The 24,786-nt window shown below is 46.7% G+C and overlaps 2 protein-coding genes across 2 annotated transcripts in view; one reads left to right on the forward strand and one right to left on the reverse strand.

Annotated features, from left to right (window-relative positions):
• The window catches only part of Thap4 (THAP domain containing 4), a 47,715-nt gene extending 29,532 nt beyond the window's left edge, over window positions 1-18,183 (reverse strand). The window contains exons 1-2 of the mRNA XM_051154391.1: window positions 17,995-18,183; window positions 14,326-15,464 (exon numbers count right to left, since the gene is read on the reverse strand). Coding sequence (XP_051010348.1) covers window positions 14,326-15,464; window positions 17,995-18,071 — 1,216 coding nt within the window. The 5' untranslated portion in view covers window positions 18,072-18,183. The remainder of the gene's footprint in view (window positions 1-14,325; window positions 15,465-17,994) is intronic.
• A 258-nt stretch (window positions 18,184-18,441) lies between these two features.
• Window positions 18,442-24,786, forward strand: part of Atg4b (autophagy related 4B cysteine peptidase) — a 31,086-nt gene continuing 24,741 nt past the window's right edge. The window contains exon 1 of the mRNA XM_051154393.1: window positions 18,442-18,589. Coding sequence (XP_051010350.1) covers window positions 18,580-18,589 — 10 coding nt within the window. The 5' untranslated portion in view covers window positions 18,442-18,579. The remainder of the gene's footprint in view (window positions 18,590-24,786) is intronic.

The raw sequence follows: 24,786 nt of genomic DNA on the forward strand, positions 1-24,786 counted from the left end.
GGAAGAAGAGAAATGCCACCACCAGAATGCCCATTGGTAAGTCTGTAGGGTATTTTCTTGATTAATTATCAGTGGTGGAGGGCCACACCTACTTGGGGCAGTGTCACCCCAGGCGAGCAGTCCTGGATGGTATAAGAAAGCAGGCTGAGCAGCCATGGCTCTGTTTCTGCCCTGACTTCACTGTGAGCTGAAATAAGTCCCCTCCTCTCCAGGGAGCTTTTGGTCATGGTGTAGATCACAGCAGTAGAACCCTAACTAAGGCAGCTACTAAGTGATTAAAGTTAGTGTCCTGCTCGGTCTACAAAGTGAGTCCAGGATGGCCAAGGCTACACAGAGAAACCCTGTCTCGAAAAGCCAAAAAAAAAAAAAAAAGAAAAAAAAAAAAAAAAAAAAAAGTTAGTGTCCTGCTCACGTATTAGCAATGAACAAATTCACCAGCGATTCACCAGTGGGGGCTTTAGTTTCAACTCTGAGAGGTAAAATGGCTCTAGTACAGTGGCATAGCTGTCATCCCAACACTTGGAAGGCAAAGGCAAGAACACTGCCAGAGTCCAGTCTGTGGGACATTGGGGAAACCAGGCCAGCCAGGATGACATTAATAAGAATTTGTTTAGAAATGACAAGAGGGGATGCGGGAGGTGGGTTTGGTGGCCTTTAATCCCTGCAGAGGTAGGTGGATCTCTGAGTTCAAGGCCAGTATGGTCTATACAGAAAAACCCTGTTTCAATAAACAACAAACAAAACCCCACAAAGACGAAGAGCAGCATGTGCAGAGAACCCCCAGCCACTGCAGAAATTGGCAATCGTCCAGCTGTTAGCCACTCAAGATGGCAGCTTATGCCTGTCACGTCAGATCCTGCCATCTGATACACTGCCTCCCCCGAGGTAAGCAGACATTACAGGAGGACACTGCTGTAAAAGGAACTTTTATTCTTAGGCTCAAGTGTTGTCTGGGAGGCTCACTGCCTCCTTCTGCTAACCTAGGTCTATCCTGGAAGCTCCTGGCCTCCATACAATTTCTAGGCCTACAATGTTTTCAGCCTCTGAGACTTACTACCTTTTTTTTGCAGGGGGGGTGGGGAGTTTCGAGACAGGGTTTCCCTGTATAGCCTTGGCTTTGTAGACCAGGCTGGCCTTGAACTCACAGAGATCCACCTGCCTCTGCCTCCCAAGTGCTGGGATTAAAGGCATGTGCCCCTATGCCCGGCCAAGACTTACTATTTAATAAGCTCGCCCTTCCTCGTTCAATCTATCTGTTCTGGCTCAAACTCCTCTCCCAGCTGACTTACTCAATCTGGCTTCTCTCTCGGCCTGGAATTGCTCTGTGTGGCCTCAAACCAACTCAGGCATCTGCTCTAATCTTCCAGCTTCTCATTTTCTGGCTCATTCTGTCTTTAGCCTAGTTTCCTCTCTGCAACCCATCTCTCTATTACTGTCCTGGTAAAACTGCCTCCTCTCTCTGTAACACTGTCTCTTAAATAGCTCCCCTTTCCTCTCTCTTGTGGTGAGTGTTGAAGGTATTCTATTCTGTCAAATCCTCTCTGATTCGTCACCTTTTCTGCCACTCAGTTAGACATTTTCAAACATGGGTGCTTCCTTCTACAAACTAACTTTACTTTCATTTGGGATTAGAGGCATGTAGCCAGGTGTGGTGGTGCATGCCTTCAATACCAGCACTGACTAGAAGGCAGAGGCAGGCTGGATTTCTGAGTTTGAGGCCAGCTGGTCTACAAAGCGAGTTCAGAACAGCCAGGACTGCAACAGAAACCTTGTCTTGAAAAACCACACCTGGACCTAAGCTTTTCTTTACCTGATACTTGCTCTATACCAGGCTGGCCTTGAACTCAGACCTGTTTGCCTGTCTCTTGGATTAGAGGCATGTTGTATTCCAGTTAGATCACACAGACCCAGAAGATCTTTGGATATGATCTCTTGCCAGAACAGCCATGATCTGAATGAACACTCCTCTATACACTACTGTGATATTTTTGCATCAGCCCAGATGACTAGGTCAAAAATCAAGAGTTACCCACACTGCCATTCTGAGTTCCATTCATGCCATACCACAGGAGAAAGGGCCTACCCTTCTTCCTTTTGGGAAGCCCTCTTCACTCCTAACGTGTGGTGCAGGGAGGGTGACGGCCTGTATAGGATGAGTCCACACACTGAAATGTCTCAGACTAGCTAAGTTTAATCCTCAGACTCTCAAAAACAAAACAAAAGAACTAACCTTTTCCTCTGTAACAAAATTTGGACATGAAGTCCACTCACTGACTAAGGATGTTGGCCATTTCATAGCACTGTAACTGTGTTCTTAAATTAGATCTCTCTTGACATAGTTTCGGACTCGATTCTTTACAGCCAAGCCTTCATGCCTTTTCATAGGACCCTCAGATCTGAGAAGGATGCCATATGTGTCTCACCAGATGATCATTAATATGGTCCTGGCCGTCCTGGAACTCGCTTTGTACACCAGGCCTGCCTCTGCCTCCCCAGCACTGGGGTTAAAGGTATGGGCCACCACGCCCAGCTCACTAGTTTCTTTTACACTGGCCCCTGCTCAGTCTCTGGCTTCCTAACTACCAGCCACCCTTTGCCTTAGTAACTCTGCTGCAGGAATCCAGGAAGCCCATTAGATTCAAAAGCCCCGGGGGGTGCGGGGAGAATCCCTGTCTCTGACAGTGCACCTATCTCCCACTTACCTGTCTTATTTCTCCTCCTCCTTCCCCCTTCCCTACTGCAGCAAAATTCCCTCTGAACTCTCCCATACACAGAAAACCTGGATCAACTCTTGAAATAGTTTCTACCAACACCAACCAGCCCCTTTCTTTAACCTAAACCTAACAAGCTTCACCCCTGACCTTTCTGTCCGGCCCAGGTGTCGCCTGAGCCTGTCATTTGGTTTATTCGGTATCTTCCTTTAGACACACATGTGATGTGTTTATAAGGCAAAGTCCCTCCAAAAGAATTGTACTCGAGTTGTCCTGTGAATAGAAAGAATACATAGAAGCTTAGTCCTAACTCTTTTTAATTTGTAAGATGCAGAAAAAAAATCTGGGGCCGGAGAGTCAACTCAACAGGTAAGAACACTTGTTGCTTTGTAGAGGACCCAGGTTTGGTTTCCAGCACCCACATGGTGTTTCACAACCATTAGTAACCCCGTACCACGGCATCTAACCCCCTCTTCTGACCTCTGAGTGTGGTGAACTTACATACATGCAGGCAAAACACTCAGACACATAAAACAATCTAAAAAGTTAGTTAAGTTTGTGAAAATATAAGGTTAATTTTGCACTATAAAAACAATGCCACCAGGCAATTTAGGTTAGATATTAAGAAAATTTAGCCAGTAACAGTTTATTTTACTACCATCCTATAACAAGATCTCTTTTGTAAAAAACAAGTAGTCAGATGTGGCCTATGTCCAGGCTTTTATTGCTTCAAAAGAAAAGCCTAAATTCTATCAGAGATTTTATACACTAAAGTAAATCAGAAAGGAACAATCATGGGAAAAAGATATAAAAGTTACACATTCAGAAATACATTTCTGATAAAACAACAACAACAACAACAAACTTTTAAAAGACTTAGGATGTCTTATACAAACAATTAACACCTAACTAGTCTCAAGAAGTGTTATAAAATTTCCTACAACAAGATAGTGAGCTGTCTTCCTTGTACCTATTCAAATACGACCCCAAACAGCCGAAGAGACAAGCCAGGTCACTTCTCTTAACTGCTTTAGAAGTAGCTCTCCGTTTAGGGAGCTATTCTTTCTCTCTCTGAGAATTTACTCACTGTGTTTCTGTGCACAGTCTATATTCTTTATTAAAATGTATTCTTTATTAAATCAACTATTTGTAATCAATTCTGGTCTAGTAAAAACTTTTATCCCTGTTCCTTGGTCTCATCATTTCTAGCACAGTACCCACCAGCACCATACACTAAAAACAAAACAAAGACTTCAGAGACGGATCTGTAGGTAAAAGTGCTTGCTACCAAATCTGATAACCGAGTTTGATCCCTGGGACCAATTAACTCCCACAAGTTGTCCTCTGACTTACTTCCACATGTGTGTGACATGCTACACACACACACACACACACACACACACAAACAGTAAATACATTTTTTGTGAGGTAGTGCTTTGAGACAGGATCTCTGTGTAGTCTCCGCTGTCCTGTAACTCGCTCTGTATAGATTACCAGGCTGGTCTTGAACTCAGAGATCCACCTGCCTCTGCTGGGATTAAAGGCGTGTACCACCATTGTCCTGCTATAATTAACTTTTTTTTACTAAAGAAAAAGCGAGTTTCTAGTTCTGAAACCAATGAAATCATTCTTCAGGGACAAGGAAGAAAAAATTCCCTTCAAGCAAAAATTGAGGAAATTTACCAAATAGACCTTTAGGTCAGAAACTCAAATCCAAATAAAAAGAAAGAACATCAAGGTTAACCGGAGGCAAGACAGTCTCTCTTCTCTTTTTGCTGTGCTTAGGATCAAACCCAGGGCTATAATTGACTTAGTCTGTTTTTTCTTCTTTTTTTGAGACAAAGTTTTACTATATAGTTCAGATTGACCTTTTTGCCTTATGCTTCAGAGGCTCAAGGTCAAAGTTAGTCTGAATTGCATAGCAAAGAAAAAAAGTTGCATTATGCTAACACTTAAAAAACAAAAAAGCAGGCCAGCCTGATCTACAAAGTGAGTCCAGGACAGCCAAGGCTACATAGAGAAACCCTGTCTCGAAACAAAACAAAACAAAACAAAAACCCAAAACCAAAAAAGCTAAATGAGCCAGGCGGTGGTGGTGCACACTTTTAATCCCATCACTAAGGGGACAGAGGCAGGTGATTTCTGAGTTTGAGGCCAGCCTGGTCTTCAGAGCAAGTTCCAGGACAGCCAGGACTACACAGAGAAACCCTGTCTCAAAAATAAAAGAAAAAGCTACATGCATTAATATCAGACAAAGAAAACTATCAGTGTGTTACATAAAAATAAAAGTTTCAACTCTCTAGAAAGTACAGGAACCAGTCCTTAAGGTGAGTGTCCTTAGTAGCAGAGCACTGAAATTTATGAGGCAAGCCTGACAGGATTGTTAGGGAAGCAGACCCACGAACCCTTTAGAGAAACAGACAGCCACAAAAGGGCAGACCCAACAGGTTACAGAAAACAAAACAAAACCCCACTGGTGCAGGGCCATAATCAGCATCTTCACACTGTTCTCTCCACAACAGCTGTATGTTATTCTCAAGTTCACACGACAAACTGAACATGAGTAAGGATAGGTGGGTGCAGAGCTTTGCTCCGCGCATTTACCAGCCTAGTTCTGTGACCGTCTTCAGGGGCCTCTTTATATAGGCCTAGGTGATCAAACGGGTTGTTGGTGATGAACTAGGTCTCCTCTCCCCTCAGCCAGAGGCCTCAGGGCAGTTTTCACTTCCACCTCTCAGTCACGTGGTTGGCTCCTGTGGTGGCCAGCCTTACTTGTCATGGAGAGACTGCATTAGCACAAAGTCAGGTGTGACTGAGTGGGCTCATTACCCAAAAACACTGTTCTCATCCCTCAGGCACACTGCAAAGGGTTCAGGAGCCCTGCACCACGATATTTCTTATCACAACGACACATGCGGGAAGGGAGACGCCAGAAGCTTTCCTAAGCTCTGGACCAGTCAGAGATGCTGCTTCTTACATCACCCTGAAGTCCAGCTAGTGCAACAGAAAAGGACATAAACACCAGAATAGGAGGGAGAAATAAAGACACAGACCGTTCCTGACCATCAATGACTGTAGAAAATTCAGGGACTCTACCAAAAGCTCCTGGAACTAATGTGCATTTATAGCAAGGTTTTAGGATAAAGTGTTAACATATAAAAATTACTGACTTTTCCTGTGTGTTATCAACAAGGAACTAGAATTTTATAATTAACCTATAATAAAAAATTTACATTTGCATTAAAAGGGAATATTTAGGGATGACTCTAATGAAATACATATACATGAAGTATATATGTATGAATTTTAAAATTTATTTATTTAGCATGCACATATGTGTATGTCTGTGGACTTCTGTGTGCCACAGTGTGCATGTGGAGGCCCAGGATGACGTCTGTTTTCTCTTTTCCACCTGTGGGGTCTGGGGATTAAACTCAGGCCAACTTTGGCAACAAGTCCTTTTATTTGCTAAGTCATCTTAACTTTCATAAAAACATCTGTAGGTTTGGATGGAAAGTAACAACCTAGGTAAATGATAACATAAAGGCTAAAAGAAGTTTTATTAAGAACCAGTTCTGTAGAATGTCGGTTCTTCTCATCTGTCCTCAGATGCAGCACTGGGCAGGTCAAAGTCCCACCAGACACTGAGTCTAAAGAATATACGGAAAGGCAAAAGGATCTATAAGAGTCAAACCATACTTTGGGCAAGGCTGGTGAAGCATTCCACGTCAAGTCTTACTATAACTCTACAGTAGTAGAAAAATTATCTCAAAATGAACCACAGACCCAAAATGTAAAAATGCAACGCTATAAACTCCTGGAAGAAACACAGAGAAAATCTAGGTAACCTTGATTTAGCTGGGAGCTTTTAGAGTACCAGAAGCACGGCCCACATAAGAGAAAGAAGCAGGCCCTGGCTGCCCACTCGGTTTAGATAAGGATGAACTCCCTTCCGTAGGAAAAATAGAAAATAAAACAAGCCCCCAAATAAACTAGATCAAAGTGACAGTTCTGAGAGAACCTATGCTTTTTAAAGGCTGGCCTCAAAGTCAGGCAACCTTCTGGCCTCAACATGGCCGACTACCATGCTAGACTAATAGCTCTGCTTTTGACTAGCTTTTACACGTGCAAAATCAGTACTGAACAGACATGCAGTAGTGCTGACTTGACCCTGACCTCCAAAGAAAGACAAACCACTCGTAGCAAACACCTACCAAAGTAATGGGACTGGAGACAAAGAACCTTGCCAGGCCAAAGGGTAAATTTCCAGTCCACCTTCATACTTCTGAGAGAAAATGAAGGACAGTTGATACGGAACATTTACCCCATTTTCTACAGGTCTGGATTTATATAAAAAACTGCCTCTCGCTGGGCGGTGGTGGCGCACACCTTTAATCCCAGCACTTGGGAGGTAGATTCCTGTGAGTTCGAGGCCAGCCAGGTCTACAATGTGAGTCCAGGCTACACAGAGAAACCCTGTCTCAAAAAACCAAACCAAACAAAAAAAACCAAAACCCCAAAAAACTGTCTTTTTCTTCAATATATGGGGGTTGGGGGTTGCGTAGTAGAACTTCCAGATTTCAGAAACAGGAGACTTCATTAGAACTGAGACCGTGGGCTACAGAGATGGCCTAGGGGTTAAGAGCACTAGTGGCTGTCTTCCAGAAGACTGGGGGTTCAGTCAGTTCCTGGCACCATACTCGGTGGCTCAAACTGTCTGTAACTTCAGTTCCAATAACCTCTTGTGGGCACCAGGCATACACAGACATACGTGCTGACAAGATATCATATGCACAAAATAAATAAGAAAATACAAGTTTTTAATTTTTAAACATTTATGGCTAGGGACACTGCTGGGGATAGCACTTGTGTGCAAATGTTAAGCCACTGGTTTAATCACTCACACCTCAGTCAATCAACCAAGCAAGAAACAAACTGCCCTGCCAACCTGCTGTTATGGACGGGAACAGCTGATCAGAAAGGGAGAAGTTACAGCTGCACAAAACACATAACTCAGGAAAAACGCATCTGAACCACACAAAAGAACTCATAAAAGCCAACAAGAAGGGAAAGAACAACTTAATAAAAGTGGGCCTGGGAACTGGAGAGTCATCAGTCTGTAAAAGATCTGCCTTGAAGGCATGAGACCCAGAACCAGAGTCTGTTTGCCAGAACCTACGTTTAAAAAAAAAAAAAAAAAAAGCAGCTGTGTGGCGGCAAAACTGTCACAATTGTAATCCCAAATCCCAGTGTGAGACAGCTGTTGAGCCAATATTGGACTAGCTGTGCCATACCCTATAGGCCAGTCTAATAAATCCCCTACACACACACACACACACACACAGAGCTAAGTGAGGGAAGCTGACTAAAAAGATGTGTTGTTATTAAAAACAAAATCTCAAACATTTGTATCAATAAAGACCTGAGAAGCAGAGATACTAGGGTGAAAGCTGGCTTGCTCAGAGAGGCAGACCTTCCTACTCAGCCGATATCCCAGAATGGAAAAAAACTTTCTTCTTCTCAATATTGTCTTTTTTTTTTGGGGGGGGGGGCGGTTTCGCGACAGGGTTTCTCTGTGTAGCCTTGGCTGTCCTAGACTCACTTTGTAGACCAGGCTGGCCTCAAACTCACAGCGATTCGCCTGCCTCTGCCTCCCGAGTGCTGGGATTAAAGGCGTGCACCACCACGCCCAGCTTTCTACATTGTCTTAAATACCCTCTAACCCAATGTCCCTCCTTTCTGTTTACTTATGTTCACTCCCTTTTGACTAGTTGCTTGCTCTGCCTCTTGACTTATGGTTGACTTTATTTAGCTCTTGGATTAAAGTTGTGTGTGAGGGCTGAGCCACACCATAACAAGAAACAGGTTTTCTCAGTTTACAATCTTGGGGGTCACAATGTGATCAAATATCCTGCAACAAAGATGGTCATCCTATTTCCTAATAGCCATATATTCCAAATACATGCCATTAAAAAAAAAAAAAAAAAAAAAAAAAAAAACCGTAAGGGATGACTCGGAGGACAATAGAGCTTTAAGACAATAAAAATCTGGACTGGAGAGTTGGTTCAATGGTTAGCAGCACTTTCTGCTCTTGTAAGAGGACCAGGGTTCAATTCCTAGCACACACATGGAAGCTCATAACTGTCTGCAACTCCAGTTCCCAGGGATCCAATGCACTCTTTTGGTCTCATTAGGCACATGGTGCATATACATCCATGCAGGCAAAATACTCATACCCATAAAATAATAAAATGAATCTAAAAAGAAAAAAAAAAAATCCTGCAATTACAGCACTCAGGAGGCAGTCATGAGCATCCTAGGGTACACAGGCACACTCTGTGTGACAAAAACCAAACCCAACTGCTGGCAAGGGCACTTGATGACAAACCTGGTGACTTGAGTTCAATTTCCAGGATCTACATGGTAGAAAGGGACCTGACTCTCACAAATTGTCCTCTGACCTTTTTGGGGCCATGTGACACACATATACCCCCGCCCCCTTACATGCACTAAATAAATGTAAAACAAAACACATGTAGTCAATTCAAAGCAAAGTGAGCAGTGGCAGTCCGGAGGGGGACAAGCAGGCAAGGACAGAAAGTATTACCATAATAGGCCTAATAGAAAAGCACAGACATTTTCTGGGAACCAACTGGAATTATGGGTCTGAGAGGCTAGCGGACAAGCACCCTGTCTGTCTCAGGAGAATCTGCCACCTTCTGGAGGGCAGTCTGCTTCAGCCTCAAGCCCATGGGCCTAGATGTTCCACTTTGGGTAAACTGTCCACAAATAAAAGGATTGCTTGCTGCAGGATATATGGTCACACTGTGAACCCCCAGATTATATTGTTTACTGCTTATAGCTGTGGTGCAGCTCAGCCCTAGGACACGCCTTTAATCCAAGAGCTTTCTGCTTGAACAGGATTAAATAAAGTCAACCATACGTCAAGAGGCAGAGCAAGCAGCCAGTTGACAATAAGTGAATATTGGAAAAAAACCATAGAATAGGAGGAAGTCAGGAGGATGGATAGAGAGATGCACAGGAAGTAGAGGGAAGGACACTGAGTTTGAGGGCTTTCTCGCCCCCTCCCCCCATCTCAGGGTTTCTCTGTGTAACCAAGCCGTGGCTGTCCTGGACTCATTTTGTAGACCAGGCTGGCCTCTGCCTCCCAAGTGCTGGGATTAAAAGCATGCACCACCACACCCAGGGTTTTTGAGACTGCATGGAGAAGGGCTTCCTTTCTTGGGACACTGGCTAAAGAGGAAGGTCAGCTGGGTGCTTTCTCTGCCTCTCTGAGCTAACAGGCTTTCACCTCAGCATGTGTCTCACAGGTCTTTATTGGTAAAATCGAATGTTTGGGATTTTGTTAAAAGTAACACTGGCTAATAAAATGTAATGATAGCTGTCATCACTTAAACCTGAAAAGTGACCAAGGCAATCCTTCTCCAGTGAGTAGAGACCAGCTGGAGCATGAAGCACGAAACCAACAGGGCTGTGCTGACTGGCCCAGGGTCCAAGGTGGGAGTCCTCTCGAGCTCTGGGCCGCCTCACTGACAGGAGCAGAAAGAGACACACCCCTGTCCACCACCCCATTCCTAGGCTGAGGAGACCTCAGGCTCAAACCTCCCTAGTGCCTCGGCCTTTAGGCTACTGCTCACCTATCACTCTCCCGTCCAGGCTAACTGGCTTTTTAAAAAAGGAATTGTCCCTGGCCATGCATCACTGCTCACCTCTCCTGCGCTGCCTAAGACAGAAGCCTAAAGGGCCATGGTGCTACGGGGAAGCCTCGGTTTGCAATGGAGGACCCTGCTTAAGGAGATGTGAGGCTGTGATCTCAGCAGCCTGGGAATTGAAAGGTGAACATGGAGTTCCAAAAGCAACAGACTTGGCTACACAAACAGTAGTGAATAAAGAAACCAGCAGAATAGAATTCTACACTAAATACTTAAGGGTTACTTGAAGAGGTGAAAATACAAGCGATACAAACCAAGACCCTGGATTATCTGACCTGGGGAGGCTAACACATGGTAACTGATCAGCTCCATACATTCATGGACAGATGAACGCATATATACATATAGTTCTTTGTTTTTCTTTTTCCTTTCTGAGACAGGGTCTCATGTAGCTCAATACGAATTTCTTGTGTTTGCATCCTGAAGACCTGTACCACCACATCCAGTATTACATGCTTGTTTTTAAGACAAAGTAACCAACTGGGCATGGTGGCTCATGCTTACAATACCAACACTCTAAGGCCAAAGGATGAGGGCTGCTGTGTTTGAGGTCGCCTGGGTTACACAGCTGTGTGCCAAGCCAACTAGAGCTACAGCGTGCGACCATCTCCAAAGCCAGACAGACACATTACAACAAAAAGGGAAAGGCTAAAAATAAAATTCCCTAAAAAATAAATAAATAAAATAAAATTCCCATCTTATTTATAATGGTAATTATAAGTTAAAATACTCAATGAAACAACTCTTAAGTTCAATTAAAATTTTATCTATAAAATAAAAAGACAAAATTAAGGAAATAGAGAAGTAATGCTCAGGTAGGTGTGGTCACCCAAGCCTATCATGCCAGCATTTGGGAGGGTAAGGCAGGAGGTAGGTCAAGGCCAGACTTGGCTACACTGTAAGAGAGGGAAAGAACAGGAGGAGGGAGAAGCCTTGATCTGGGAGCAGTGACTAAATCCTGAGACTCCAACTCCCGAGGAACTGGAGGCTGAGGCAGAACAAACATTTGGAATGATGTCAGAGCAACGAAGAGACTGAGTCTCAAACAAGGAGGTCTGGAAATGAGAGAAAGGTTTTCTATGTTAATGAACATCAACAAAATGGTCACATTTAACAAGGTTTTGAAGTCTCAAACAAAAGTTGACAGGTACAGGCAAAGGTGGTGTGGTTCAGGTGTATAGTATTAATACTTGTGAGGTTGAGGCTGGAGGATAACCACAGGTTCAAGGCTAGCCTGGGCTACATGGTAAAAGCCTATCTCAAAAAAAGTAAGCAAAGCAAAGTTGACAGACACATAGGAAGAGAGAGGCACCTCCGGAATTGCAGTAGGGGAGTGCCTCACCTGTGTAGAAATCAGCTGACTGAGGACAAGAAGTTAGGCAACAGATGTGCTGACTCATCCCAGGGAGAGACCTCAGTCTCAGCTCGGAAAAGAACAATGTAACCAGCCAGTGCACAGCACTTTCTTCTGAGCCCAAGTCAAAAGCAGACACTTGCTGGTAAGTCTGATGATGCAAGTTCAGACCACCTTGCCAGCTACAATGAAACCTCAGCATTTCAAAGACAGCAAAGCACTGGCTTGGTCTCTCTCTCTCTCCCCTCTACCAACCCATCTACTTCAGAGTCCATCACCCCCATTAAAATATGGCTCTAAGATTAAGATGGAGTCAAGGCTGAGATGATAAAATATTGGTGGCCAACGAGTATAAGAAATTCAGAAAGGGCCACAGGTAGAAAGGACTTCAGGTTTGAGGTTAGGAAACTTTGCAGAAGCCAGAATAAGTAAAACCAAAGCAAGGAGAAAGACGCAATATAATAACATAATAATAAAAACAGAAACAATGTAGACAGAGCCAGGGCTAATTGTTCAGAAAGGTCTGTACTAGTGATCACAGCAAAAGGACACCAAAAGCAACCTTGTAGACGATAACTTAGAAAAGCAGCACCAGATACCTCAGGCTGTGACTGAGGCTGCTCTTCCCAGGATGCACCTGCAAACTCAAAGCCTTCACTAGCTCCACTGAGGCCCAGAAATGTTTCCTCTCTCAACAGGTCAGTCAATCATTCCTGTACAGCAAGTGCTGATACAGATTAAGCGAATGTGGTCAGAAATGCTCTCCATATGCGCTGACCACTATCCATGCCATCCTTACTCTGTAAGGAACAACAAGAATTCAAAATCCTTCTTTCTTTTTGGAGACAGGCGTCTCATTATATAGCCTTGGCTGACCTTGAACTCACAAACCCACCTGCCTCCACCTCCTGGGTTCTGGGATTAAAGGTATGTGCCACCATGAGCAGCCTAGAAATTGATTTTTAGAAGTAAAATAAATGGGTCAGTGAGATGGCTCAGCAAGTAAAGACACGTGCTGCCACGTCTGAGGACCTGAGTTCAATTTCTGGGACCATGTGGTAGGAGAAAACTCCCCCAAATTGTCCTCAGCCCTGCATGTGTGCCATAGCATTCTCTCCTGACCCCTACATGCATACAAAGTAAATGCAATTTTAAAAATTAAATAAAAAAAAAAAATAATGGGAGAACCAAAAACATAGCCAATAAATATTTAAGACTTAACACCAATTTATAAAACACCAACAAGGGATAAAACTTGGGAGGTATGTAAGAAGTCTTCTTTTTGAGACAGGAGGGACTCACTCAATAACTTAGAACTATGTACCTCAGGCTAAACTCAAATTCATGGCAATCCTTCTGCCTCAGGCCAAGTGCTGGAATGACCAGCACCAGCCAAACACCTGGCAAACCTTCACTTGGCTTATCTAGTATTGAATTTCTGAAGAGAGGGTTAGGAGGATGGCTCGGCTGGTAGACGTGCTGGCTGCCAAGGCTGACGACCCGAGTTCAGCCTCTGGGACCCGCTTGGTAGATGGGGAGAAACCAGTCCTGCAGTTCTTTTCTGACCTTCGCTCTCATCTCACGAGATAGCTCAGGCTGGATTAAAAAAATTAAGATCCTTTTGGCTTAGCCTTCGGTCCTGGGATTCCAAGTATGAGTGAGCACAGCCAGTTTTCCTAAACTCTTTAAAAACAGTTAGTGTAGGGGTGGGCGTGGTGGTGCACATCTTTAGTCTCCGCATTTGAGAGCCAGAGGCAGGTGGATCTCTTTGAGTTCAAGGGCCAGCCTGGGCTACACAGTGAGACGTGAGTGAAGGTCAGAAGACAGCCAGAGCAGCACAGTGAGGCCCTGTCTCTAGTCCTCAGTCCAGCTAACAATAACAAGTATCATAGTCTTACTTTCCTTGAGGTCTTTCCCCTTCAATGAAAAGCCTTTGAGCTGAGCATCAAAGACTTCGCCTGTTGACTTGACTTTGTTGTTTTGAGACAAGGTCTCTATGTCCTCAACCTCTAGGTCACAACCCCTTTGGGGATCTAATGATTCTGTCACAGGGGTCACCTAGGACCATTAAAAAAGCCAGAGATTTATATTACGATTCATAACAGTAGCAAAATTGTACTTAAGAAGTAGCAACAAAAACAATTCTACAGTTGGCGGTCACTACAACAGGAAGAACTGTATTAAAGGGCCAACGCAACAGGAAGGTTGAGACCCACTATGCTCTGTAGTCCTGGCTGTCCTGGAGTAACTGCATAGAGCAAGCTGATCCTCAAACCCACAGATCCATCTGGGTACTGGGATTAGAGGTTCGGGCCACCATGCCTGGCTACTTGCAATGAATGCTAAAGCTTTATGCACGCAGGCCTCTCCTGTGACTAGGTCTGCTATATCCCGAGTTCCCTGGCCAATGAGCACTCTCATGAGATCGCAGGGAATACGTAGTCCACAGAGAAACCTGGCACGCAGCAGGAAACCCTCTTCTAGTCAGATTAAGAAAGGCAGGGGAGCACCCTGGCTAAGTACTGACCGTGGCTGGGGGGCAGCAGGCCACTTAGGTAGGGGAGGTAGGGGAGGCTGGCTCTTCTCAGCTCTTCCAGCTCCTCCCGCAGCTTGCGCACCTGGCTGTCAGACCGGCTGACCCTTTGCCGAAGGCTCTTCAGCTCTCCGTTCTTCTTTTCCACTTGCTCCCGCAGGCAGCATACCTGGCTCTTGTTCTGACGAGCCGAGAAGCAGTAAGAGTGCAGGGAGTCGATGAGCTTGCAGGCCCCTGAGGCCGAGAGGATGACCTCGTTGATGGACATGGGGCTGGCGTCACTGTGCTCACTCTGCACGGCCTCTGCCGCTGGCTTTGGGGTTACATCAGTCGGAGGGGCGGAGGGGCTCTGGGAAGCCTTCTGAGGAGTTGCCGTAAGTGAGGAACTTGGGGGACTCTGGGCCACACTATTTCCACTGCACTTTGGCTCCATCTCTCTCTTCGGCCTCTTTCGGTCCACGGGCTCACGGGGGACAGATGGCCTCTCTCGGGCGTGTTTCGAGGAGAAGCTGTAAGAATGGAGTGAGCCAATGAACTTGCAAGCTCCAGATCCCGGGGGCGTGAAGTCGTCCATGGAAATGCCGCTCTTGTCTGGCCCGCCTGCATCAGCGGAGGAAGAGGCCTTCTGGTGGTCAGCCTCTGTAGCAGACACTTGCGCTCCTTCCTGGCTGCCGGCCAGTGGGGCAGGCTGGCCATCTCCTGGAGTTCTTTCCAGAGCCTGCCCCTCCTCTTTGCTGACAGCACCTGGGGTGGCCTTGGGGGTTGCATCACCTTGTGGAGAAGCTCGCTTCAACTTTCGGGACCCAGGCTTGGTCATCAAGTTGTCACTTGGGGGGATGGAGGAGCCTACGGTTCCTTTTCCTGTTGTTGTGCTTGTGTGGCCCCTCATGGTCCCTGTGGTTTTTCTCCTAGCATGGCCATGGCCTCCAGCCCCCCTCTTCTTCTCTGACAGGTGGAAAATAGAGGGCACAGCTGTGGGCTTCAGCAGGCGATGCTGGTCCTCCAGCCTTTTGGAGAAGCTGTCTTTGGTAAAATGCTCACTACAGAGGAATGAATACTTAGTAGGGGTCCAATTATCTCTCTGAACAGCTTTTAACCACTGGATCAGCCGTTTGGAGTCCTTTAGGGGGAACCTGCAGGACAAATAACAGTACTTAGAAATATTGCAATGCTTTCCTCTAAAATTATCATTGATAAAAGCAAACAGCCAAACCCATACTGATGTCATCTGCTTAAAACCTAGTAAGGATTTCAGGACCACCTTGCAGGTCATTACTGAAAAGGGGAAAGCCCTACTGTTTACATAGGGCCCTGAGTCTATAGGGCAGAGGAACGAAGGATACTCCCCATAGGTGGCAAATGACCCTGGGCACAAAGGATGCTCAGAGGCACCAACTAGAATCCAGACAACAGGAAATAGCTTTCACAAGTGGACTACTCACCAAATCATCTGTACCCGAAAAGTAGGTTTCTGGGTGCTAGAACCCTAAAGAGAAGCTAAGCAACAGAATTGGGACCAAGAGCCCAGGAAATATCTCAGAGGCTGGGCTGGGCCACAGCTGGGGCTGAAGTAGCTAAGGGTTATAGGAAGCAGCTTTAGCACAAAGACCCAAGAGCTCTAGCCAGGCACCACTCTACACGGGCACAGCTGTATTGGGGTTACTCTGAAGTAGGAAGATCCCAAGTGCACCATCTGCCTGGCTACAAAGTCAGTTCAAGGCCTATCTGGGGCAACTTAGTGTCTCTTAAAAAAAGGAGGAGGGGGAGGGAGTGCTGTGGTGGATACCTGTAATTCCAGTATGCAGGAGGTAAGGTGGATGATTCAGAGTTCAATGTTGCCCTTAGCTACATATGAGGCCAGCCTCGGCTGAGATTTTGTCTCAAAATGAGACAGACGAACAAAAAGAAAAGAAAAGAAAGGAAAAGGAAAAAGAGTGAGGAGTGTAGCTTACTGGTAGAACGCCTTGTGCTCCTGGGTTTTTCTTCTGCTAGGCAGCAAAACTGTTCCTTTAGGAGCCTAGGTACACGTTTAGGAAGCTACACTGAGTGAGCCAGTCATAGGCTGGGGCGGAAGTAGAAACTTTTAATCCCAGCACTTGGGAGGCAAGAGTTAAGGCCAACCTGGTCTATGGAACAGGCAGGAGTAAGTAGAGAGACCCTGTCTCAAAAGGAAAGGAGGAAAAAAAAAAAAAAGCAACAAGTTGTTTGTGGTGGCTCATGCCTCAGGGGAGGCAGAGGCAGGAGGGCTGTGACAAGTCGGAGGCCAGTATAGACTATAGCAATGAATTGTAGGCCAAACAAGGCTAGTCAACAAGACCTTGCCTCAAAAGACCAAAAACACAACAACAAAACCCCAAACACCCCAACAATAAAAATGATAAAATTTAAGTTGTATTTTATATCATAAGAGGAAAATTGGAAAAAAAAAAAAAGACGCGCAATGACATACTTAATAATTTCTTCTCTCATCTGATGAAGCGGTTTAACAATCATTTATTAAGGCAGGATCTGTAAGACCAAACTGACTACACATGGTAGAGTTGGTGGTCATGCTCACCTGCTAAGAGCTCCACCTGAGGTCTTCCGGCCCTCAGGAGCCCGCTGTGGACCAAGCCTGGCCCTAACAAGATGGATCTGGACATTCTAAGCAAGGTGACCTTCTAACCTTGTTTCTCAATATTTAGTAAGCTAGATTCCAAGAGTTCCCCCCAAAGCCCCCGCCCCAAATTCCGGCACTGTCTACCCCCATGCCTCAGAACATCGGGAATACCAACAGCAATCCCTGCAACTCTGCCTCGTTTTCAAAAAAACTGTTCACAAAACTTCTGGGACACGGTCTAAGTGAAATTGTTACGGAATCATTCTGGTTGATTTATAAGTTTGTTTAACGTTACTAGGTTTTGTTCTGAACCAGGTCCTAAGGACCCGAGACTTACTGTCACCCTGTATACTTTCAACAGACACGTGTCATTCCCATCTTTAAATTTTAACACCAGGTGCTAAGAGACAGCAGGATGTGAGAGGTGGCTTCTAAGGTAGTCCCTTCGCCTTGCTGTTCACTCCTGTTGGAAATCGCAGGAGTGGGACCAACTGAAATGGGGAGTCTTGAAAGCCTTCGGAAGGCGCGGCCCGCCCAGGAACCCTCAGGAAAGCCCTTCCACGGTCCGCCCGCGGGCCTCTGCCTGAGTGCAGGTTGCGGGAGGTGCTTAGTGCCAGTGCCCAGACCGCAGGACCCTTTCGGAGAGCGATGAAGGGGTATGGATGCAGGAAGTAGAGCTGCGTGCGCCGGGCCGCACTCCTGCTACACACCTCCAGGCGGCTGCCCCGCCGAGAACTGCTCGAAACCAAAGAGCAGGATTAACCTAGGAAAGCGCCCTTGGCAGAATGCTCCTGAAACTGGCAGCGCGAGCCCCAATCAGTGCTGCGCCGGTTGGTGGAGGTGGCGACGGGGGCCTCTGCCCGAGGCATGGCCGTGCTGGTACCCAAAGCCGGAGGTCCGAGCCAAGGTCACAAAGCTCCCCGGACCCGTCCACCTCCCTCAGTTGCGCAGGACTAGCCGGGCCCCACTCCCCGTCCCCCGAGTTCGGCCCGCCGCGCGGCCTCAGTTTCCCCGTGGGCCCGGCCCGGGCGGGGGCGTGGCGGACCCGGAGGCGAGCCGCGTACCTGTGGAAGGAGACAGCTCGTTTCTCGCCCTTGCCCTGCCTGTTGGAACAGTTCACGGCCGCGCAGCAGATCACCATCGCGGGCCTCGATCGTAGGCGCCGCCAGGCTCCGATCCTTGCCGTCCGCCCGCTGGTCCGACCCGCCCCGAGGGAGCGCGGCGACACTGCTCGGGACGTGGGCCGCGGTCGAGCCGTACGGCAAGATGGCTGCGCGCAGCCGCCCGCGCCACGCTGCGCTCGGGCTGTCGGGCCACGGCGCGAGCGTCGCGGCCGCGGCGGGCGGCGAGTCCGTACCGAGACATGCGCGGGTGGCCGTCTGTACGGAAAGATGGCGGCGCCGAACGAGCGCTGCACCGGCCGGCTCCAGGGTGCTCCGAAGTGGCGGCGCCGGGGCGGGGCGACCGACGGTCGGGTCGCGAAGCACAAGCGCCCGAGGCCACGCCCCCGCGTTCCCACCGCCGTACGGCGAGATGGCGACGCCCGCGCTTCCGCTGCGCTGCGCTTGGCTACCTCGGCTTCCCGTCGCTGTGTCGCGCAGTGGTCCGTCGGAGCGACACCACGGGCGGTCGGCGGCTGGACAGGGAAGATGGACGCAGGTGAGGAGGGCGGGCGCCTGCTCCGTCGCGGGCGGGCTCCTGTGGCCGCCCCGTGGGGCGGAGGCCGGTGTGTTTAGCGGGGCGGGCCGCGCCTCCCCGCAGCGCGGTACCAGGTCGGCTGGGTGGCCCGTCTACGCCACGGCCTCCCGGCGCCTCGAAGGCCCTTGGGGGAGCGCCCCAGCCTGTGGGCTCCAGGCTCTGGGAGGGAGGGAGGGAGGGAGGGAGGGCAGCGAGCCTGAGGGACGATCAGGACGCGGGCGCACCGGTACCCCGGGGCGGACCCCTGTGCCGCGGAGCTACTTAGGCCTTACCCTGCCCCGGGAAGAAGCCGACCTCTTTAACTTCTGTCAAGTTGTTGGCTGCTGTTCCAGCAAGCACACCGTGCGCATCTTTTGTCTTTAAAGTACAATAACCAGTGTAGGTGATCCATGCTGCTGTCCCTGCGGCTGGAGACCGTGAAGTAGTCACATTCTACCTTGACTTCTTGACGTCCTAATAATGGGTTAAGTGTCGGTGTTGTTGTTGTTGTTTTTAAACTGACTCTTGCTCCTGGAGAGAGAGAGAGAGAGAGAGAGAGAGAGAGAGAGAGAGAGAGAGAAAGAAAAGAGAGAGAAGAGAAGAGAAGAGAAGAGAAGAGAAGAACAATTCTTTATTTTTCCTGACAAGATGTCTTGGAATTGTGAATCTACAAATACAATGTTTTCTGATAGCCCTAAAAGTATCCCCCCCCCCAAACAGAGGGTCTCTCCTTCATTTCTCCAGCAGTATCAGTGGTTTCATTTTTTTTTTAAATTAATTTTTAAAAGAACTCCTGTGCCTTCTAGAATCCACTCCCTTGTGAAGAATTCATTCCCCCTGGTTTCATTGTACCTGTCTTGAATGACATTGCTTTTGATGTTTTTCTCCTACTGACAGCTGTACCATAAATGTAGTTGGCGCTTACTTGGGAGTGAGGCCTACAGTTAATACAGCTTTCAGTAGTTGGTGGCATCCATCTCTCCATGTTTTAAATGGCTGGAGGAAGCAGGAACCTTGACTCCCCAAGAAGTATGAATCGGGTGTATATTTTGTGACGCTAATATTTATTTAGAATGAACATCTGAAACTGCCACAATGCTTGCTGGAGGTATGGAGTAGAATAGTGCATAGAATTATTTAATTTCTGTCCTCCCTTTTCTAAGACAGGGCCTCACTTTGTAGTCTTGTCTGATCTGGAGTAGATGAGTAGACCATGCGGCCCCAGGCTCACAGAAATCTGCCTGCTTGTGCTGAGATTAAAGGCCAGCATCACCTCGACTCCTATTTCTTCTTAGATATTTTTAGATACTTAAAGTCCTTAATATGAGAGATATTGTTAAGATGGAACATAGTTTAATAGTCAGTCATATTACTATTAGTGAAAAACAGTTCAAGTTAAGTGTATAATTAATTGTGTCATTGCATGATGTGTATTAAGTGGGCACTGAATGCTGCTCAGAGATCAAGCTCAGAAGGGACTTGTGTTAGTGCTGGTAAAAACACATATGGCAGATGGCATGGGTTTTCTCCTGTTACAGTGCTAGATGGCCTTTCATGACCTACCCTTTGATCCCTGGGGTCCTTAAAAATTCTGCCTGCCTTCACTATTGTAATATGGCTTCTAATTGTTTTGTTTGTTTGTTTTTTGTTTTTTCGAGACATGGTTTCTCTGTGTAGCCTTGTCCATCCTGGACTCACTTTGTAGACCAGGCTGGCCTTGAACTCACAGCGATCCGCCTGCCTCAGCCTCCTGAGTGCTGGGATTAAAGGCGTGCACCAGGGGTGCACCACCACGCCCGGCTCTAATTGTTCTTATAATTGCTCCCTTATTTGTCTTCCCTCCCATCCCATCCCCCCTCTCTCTCAGCAGGGTGTCTGCAGAACCTTCGCTGTCCTAGAACTCACAGTGTAGGCCAGACTGGCCTTGAACTCACAGAGATCCGTCTGCCTCTGCCTTCCAAATGCTGGGATTAAAAGTGTGGGCCACCATGCTCCACCTTACTTGTTCTTTGTATAAACTACATTTATTATTGAGTGTCAGGAGTTGTAATCTAGACATTGGAGGAAAACAGACAAGATCTTTTAAAAAATGCTGTCTTGAGGCAGCCGCAGGGGGCGTCCAGGTGCAGGGGGCCAGGTTATACGTTATTGGAGTTGTGGCAGGGTGGACAAGAAAAATCTCACTTTGGAAATACATTTTTAAGTTTTTTTGGAGATTATACTTTATTCTCTTCCCCTTCCCTCTCCTCCCTCCAGACCCTCTCATGTACACTCATACCTTGCTCTCTTGAAAGTACATTCTTGTCAAGACCAAACAAAAAACCATTATGTGAGTGGACTGGGTGGGGGAGCAGCCTGGAGGTTGATGTGCCCAGGTGTAGTGAGAGCCAGAGAAGCTGGACCTGAGAGTTAAATGAGTCAGAGGCCTGGAGAGGTGGCTCAGTGGTTAGAGAACTAACTTGCCCTTCGAGAAGACCCTAGTTCAGTTCCTAGGACCACTGCCAGGAGACCCAGTGCACACACCCACATGCAGAGACATGCCTACACAGTGCTTATTGTGTTGGAAACAGGGTTTCTCTGTGTAGCCCTGGCTATTCTGGAACTCTGTAAACCAGGCTGGCCTTGAACTCAGAAATCTGCCTGCCTCTGCCCCAGAGTGCTGATATGCATCTTAGTTTTGTTTGTTTAAATGCAAAGATGGACAAAGATTACTTAGGTTCCTTGCTGGGAAGAAAGTAGAATGGATCCTTGCTAAGTCATAGTGAGGACTCAGGCATTTATTCCAAGTAGGAAAGTTTTGAGAGGGGTATGGGATTGTACTGAAATTAAACAGACTTGTTCTGGTTTGTTTGTTTGCTTGTTTGTTTTTGTTTTTTTTGAGACGGGTTTCTCTGTGTGACAGCCCTGGATGTCCTGAACTCCCTTTATAGACCAGGCTGGCCTTGAATCTACAGCGATCTGCCTGCCTCTGCCTCCCAAGTGCGGGATTAAAGGCGTGCGCCACCACACCCAGCATTTGTATTTATCTTTTGCAAATAAAATATAATCACATCATTTTCCCCTTACCTTTTCTTTTTCCAACCCCTTCCGTAAATCCCCTCCTTGCTCTCTCAGATTCATGGCCTGTTTTTCTTTAATTTTGGGAGTTTATATATATTCCTAAATATATAAATATATCTGCTTAGTCTGTGTATTGTTTGATGTATGTGATTTCAGGGAACTGTTTGATACCAGGGAAGTTCTTCTAAGGAGGACGATTTCAGCACTCCTTAGTTGGCTGGAGTTCTTTTTCTAGAGTCGGGGCCCCATGAGATTTCCCCTTCCATGTTTGTTGATGCTGGTTTTTAAACTCTATTTTATTTTGGATATTTACTGCCTCTACCTCCCTTCTCCACCCTAGTCCCTTCCAGCACCCAACACTAGGTCTAAGAGAAAGGTTAGTGGAGAGAGGAGGTGTAGACCTCTTTACTTCTCCTGGCTCTTTTAGGGTGGATTGAAGCATCTCTCTCTTGGGAGCACCATCATCCTCCAAGTGATCCTGGAAGCCTTCTCTCCACCTGTCTCCCCCAAGCCGCTGTAGCCACCGTTTCTCTCTCTCTGTCTTCTTCAGACCGCTACTACACCCCATGCCCCTGCTTAGAGTCCTCAGAATTAACTAACTGCAGCTGGCAAAGACCACGCCCTGCATGAGGCAGTTATCAAACTGCAGCCCAAACTACAGTTCCACACTTGGGATTAAAACAAAATCATCTTTATAAAACATAACTGAGCCGGGCGTGGTGGCACACGCCTTTAATCCCAGCACTTGGGAGGCAGAGGCAGGCAGATAGCTGTGAGTTCGAGGCCAACCTGGTCTACAAAGTGAGTCCAGGATGGACAAGGCTACACAGAGAGACCCTGTCTCGAAAAAACAAAAAAACAAAAACAAAAACAACACATAACTGAGTTTTTTCTAATTAAACATTTTTTATTTTTTACATAAACATTTATATTATTACATATATATACAATAAACTACCTATAGCAAGAAGAACTTTGGCACAATCAGGAATTATATAAATGTTACATACATTCTTAGTGTTTTGGCTTTTTGTATTTGGCAGCCTTGAAGAAAACATCTTTACTATCGTGGTGCATCTAAAATTCTGAATGTTAATCAGTATCTATCATATCTTGTCATTATCAACTTAAAACCTCTATCTAGATCTAAAACATAACTGAGTTTTTTAAAGAAACCACAACTTCCATTACACATGTTAGCATGTCTGTTGGTGCTCTGGTTCAGTCTTGTTTAGGCAGCTGTGCTAATGGGACTCTGGGTAGCTTCTCTGATGTTCTAAGAGATGTGATCTCACAGCAAATGTCCTGCTCTTCTGGCTCTTAATCTTTTGGTCCCCTCTTCCCCTGTGATCCTTGAGCATTAATTGCAGGAGTTACGTTGTAGATGTAACAGTTGGGGATGAGCACCACAAGGTCACTTGTCTATTTCCAAGGGCTACACTTTTCTGTGGGTGTACGAGTAAATATTTGGGCTGTAGTCAGGAATTATGCTAGTGTCGTAAAGTAATGATGCTAGGCTCTCGAAGACCATGCATGGCATTGCTAGCCCCAGCCCCATGGTTGACTAGGTTTCCAATACAAGCATGATTTCCCTCTTGCTGGTGTGTGTGTGTGTGTGTGTGTGTGTGTGTGTGTGTGTGTACGCTCACATGCCATAACATGGGAGTGGAGGTTAGAGGATAAATGTGTAGGAGCTAGTTCTGTCTTTCCACCATGTGGGATTTAACTCAGGCATCAGGCAAGTGCTTAGCCATCTTGCTGGCCTTGTCCTGTCTCGTTGAGAATGTACTGAAGAGGGATGAAGGCAGAAGCAAGGTAAGGCAAGAGTCTGTTTCAGTGAGACATGTAGATTGCTACTGTGGACCTGGGAGAGCTTAGATTCCAGAGGTGTGGTGAAGGCCAAGACAACGTTCCGTTTACAAGTTGGAAGTTAAGGGTAAGGGGGAGGAGTGAAAATGGCACTGGGTTTTAATATATAAACTAAGAAAGTTGGATGGGGAGAGCAATCTTGGTAGAGACTGGTTTTGGTTTTGCTGAGTGTAGGCTCCTGTTAGATGCCCAAGCAGCATTGTGAAGGGGCTTTTGGTTACATAGGCTGGGCTCAAGGAATAGCTCTATAATGAGGATGAGCAGAAAGCTGTTATCAGATAAAAATTGTCCAGGGTCTGCATGTAGATAAGAGAGGCCAGGGAGGGAGCCCAGGTCTGCTGAGATAGGGAGGTGGAAGGCCCAGCTGGTTTGGTTGGCCTCTCTACCTGTTTTCCAGGATTGCGTATGCAAACATGCTCCTGGTTCAGAGAAACGTTGGTGACCAGGGGCAGCCCCACAGAATATGAATTAATTCCTCTGCTACAGGTGAACATACCTAATTTAAATTCATTATCCAAAGTGCTCAGTAACTGCCAGCCTGATGCTATGTATGGAAAAACTCCTAACCTGAGCTTGTGTCAAAGCGGTCGCACACTGTGTAGCTCAGTGTTAGAGAGCCTTCCTAGCAGGCACAAGGCCTTGAGTTCCATTCCCCCAAAAAGGGCAGAGGGTAAGGGCTGTAACTTATTTGGTAGAGTGTTTGCCTACCATTCACAAAGCCCTTGGTTAACCCCCAGCATTCAGGGTTACCAGGCTTGGTATCCTAGACCTGTAATCCAAGCACTTCCGCAGAGGTGAAGGCAGGCAGATCAGAAGTTCAAGGTCACCCTTGACTACGTAGGGAGTTCTAAACCAACCTGAAATGGGGGAACCCTGTCTATAAACAAATGAAAGCCATGAAATGCCCAAACTCTTTGTGACAGGTGTGGTAGTCTGTGCCTGTAACCCAGGACTCTGAAAGCCGAGGCAGGAAGATACACTGTTGAGGTCAGCCTGGGGTGTACTGAGACCTCATCTTAAAAACTGGACATAGTAACTCATGGCTATAACCCTCCAACTCGGGAGGCTCAGACACGAGGGTTTCTAGTTGAGGCTGGCCTGGGTTGTATAGTTCCAGGTTGGTCTGAGTCACCTTGTCAGATCTTGTCTCAGCAAAAACAAAGCCAGCAGCATTGTTTAGTGGCCCAGCCTGAAGTCTTAGCCACTTAGATGGCTACGGTAGGAGGATCACAAGTTCAGGGCCAGCTCCA

The sequence above is a fragment of the Acomys russatus genome, chromosome 12, assembly GCF_903995435.1.
Source record: "Acomys russatus chromosome 12, mAcoRus1.1, whole genome shotgun sequence".
NCBI lineage: Eukaryota > Metazoa > Chordata > Mammalia > Rodentia > Muridae > Acomys > Acomys russatus.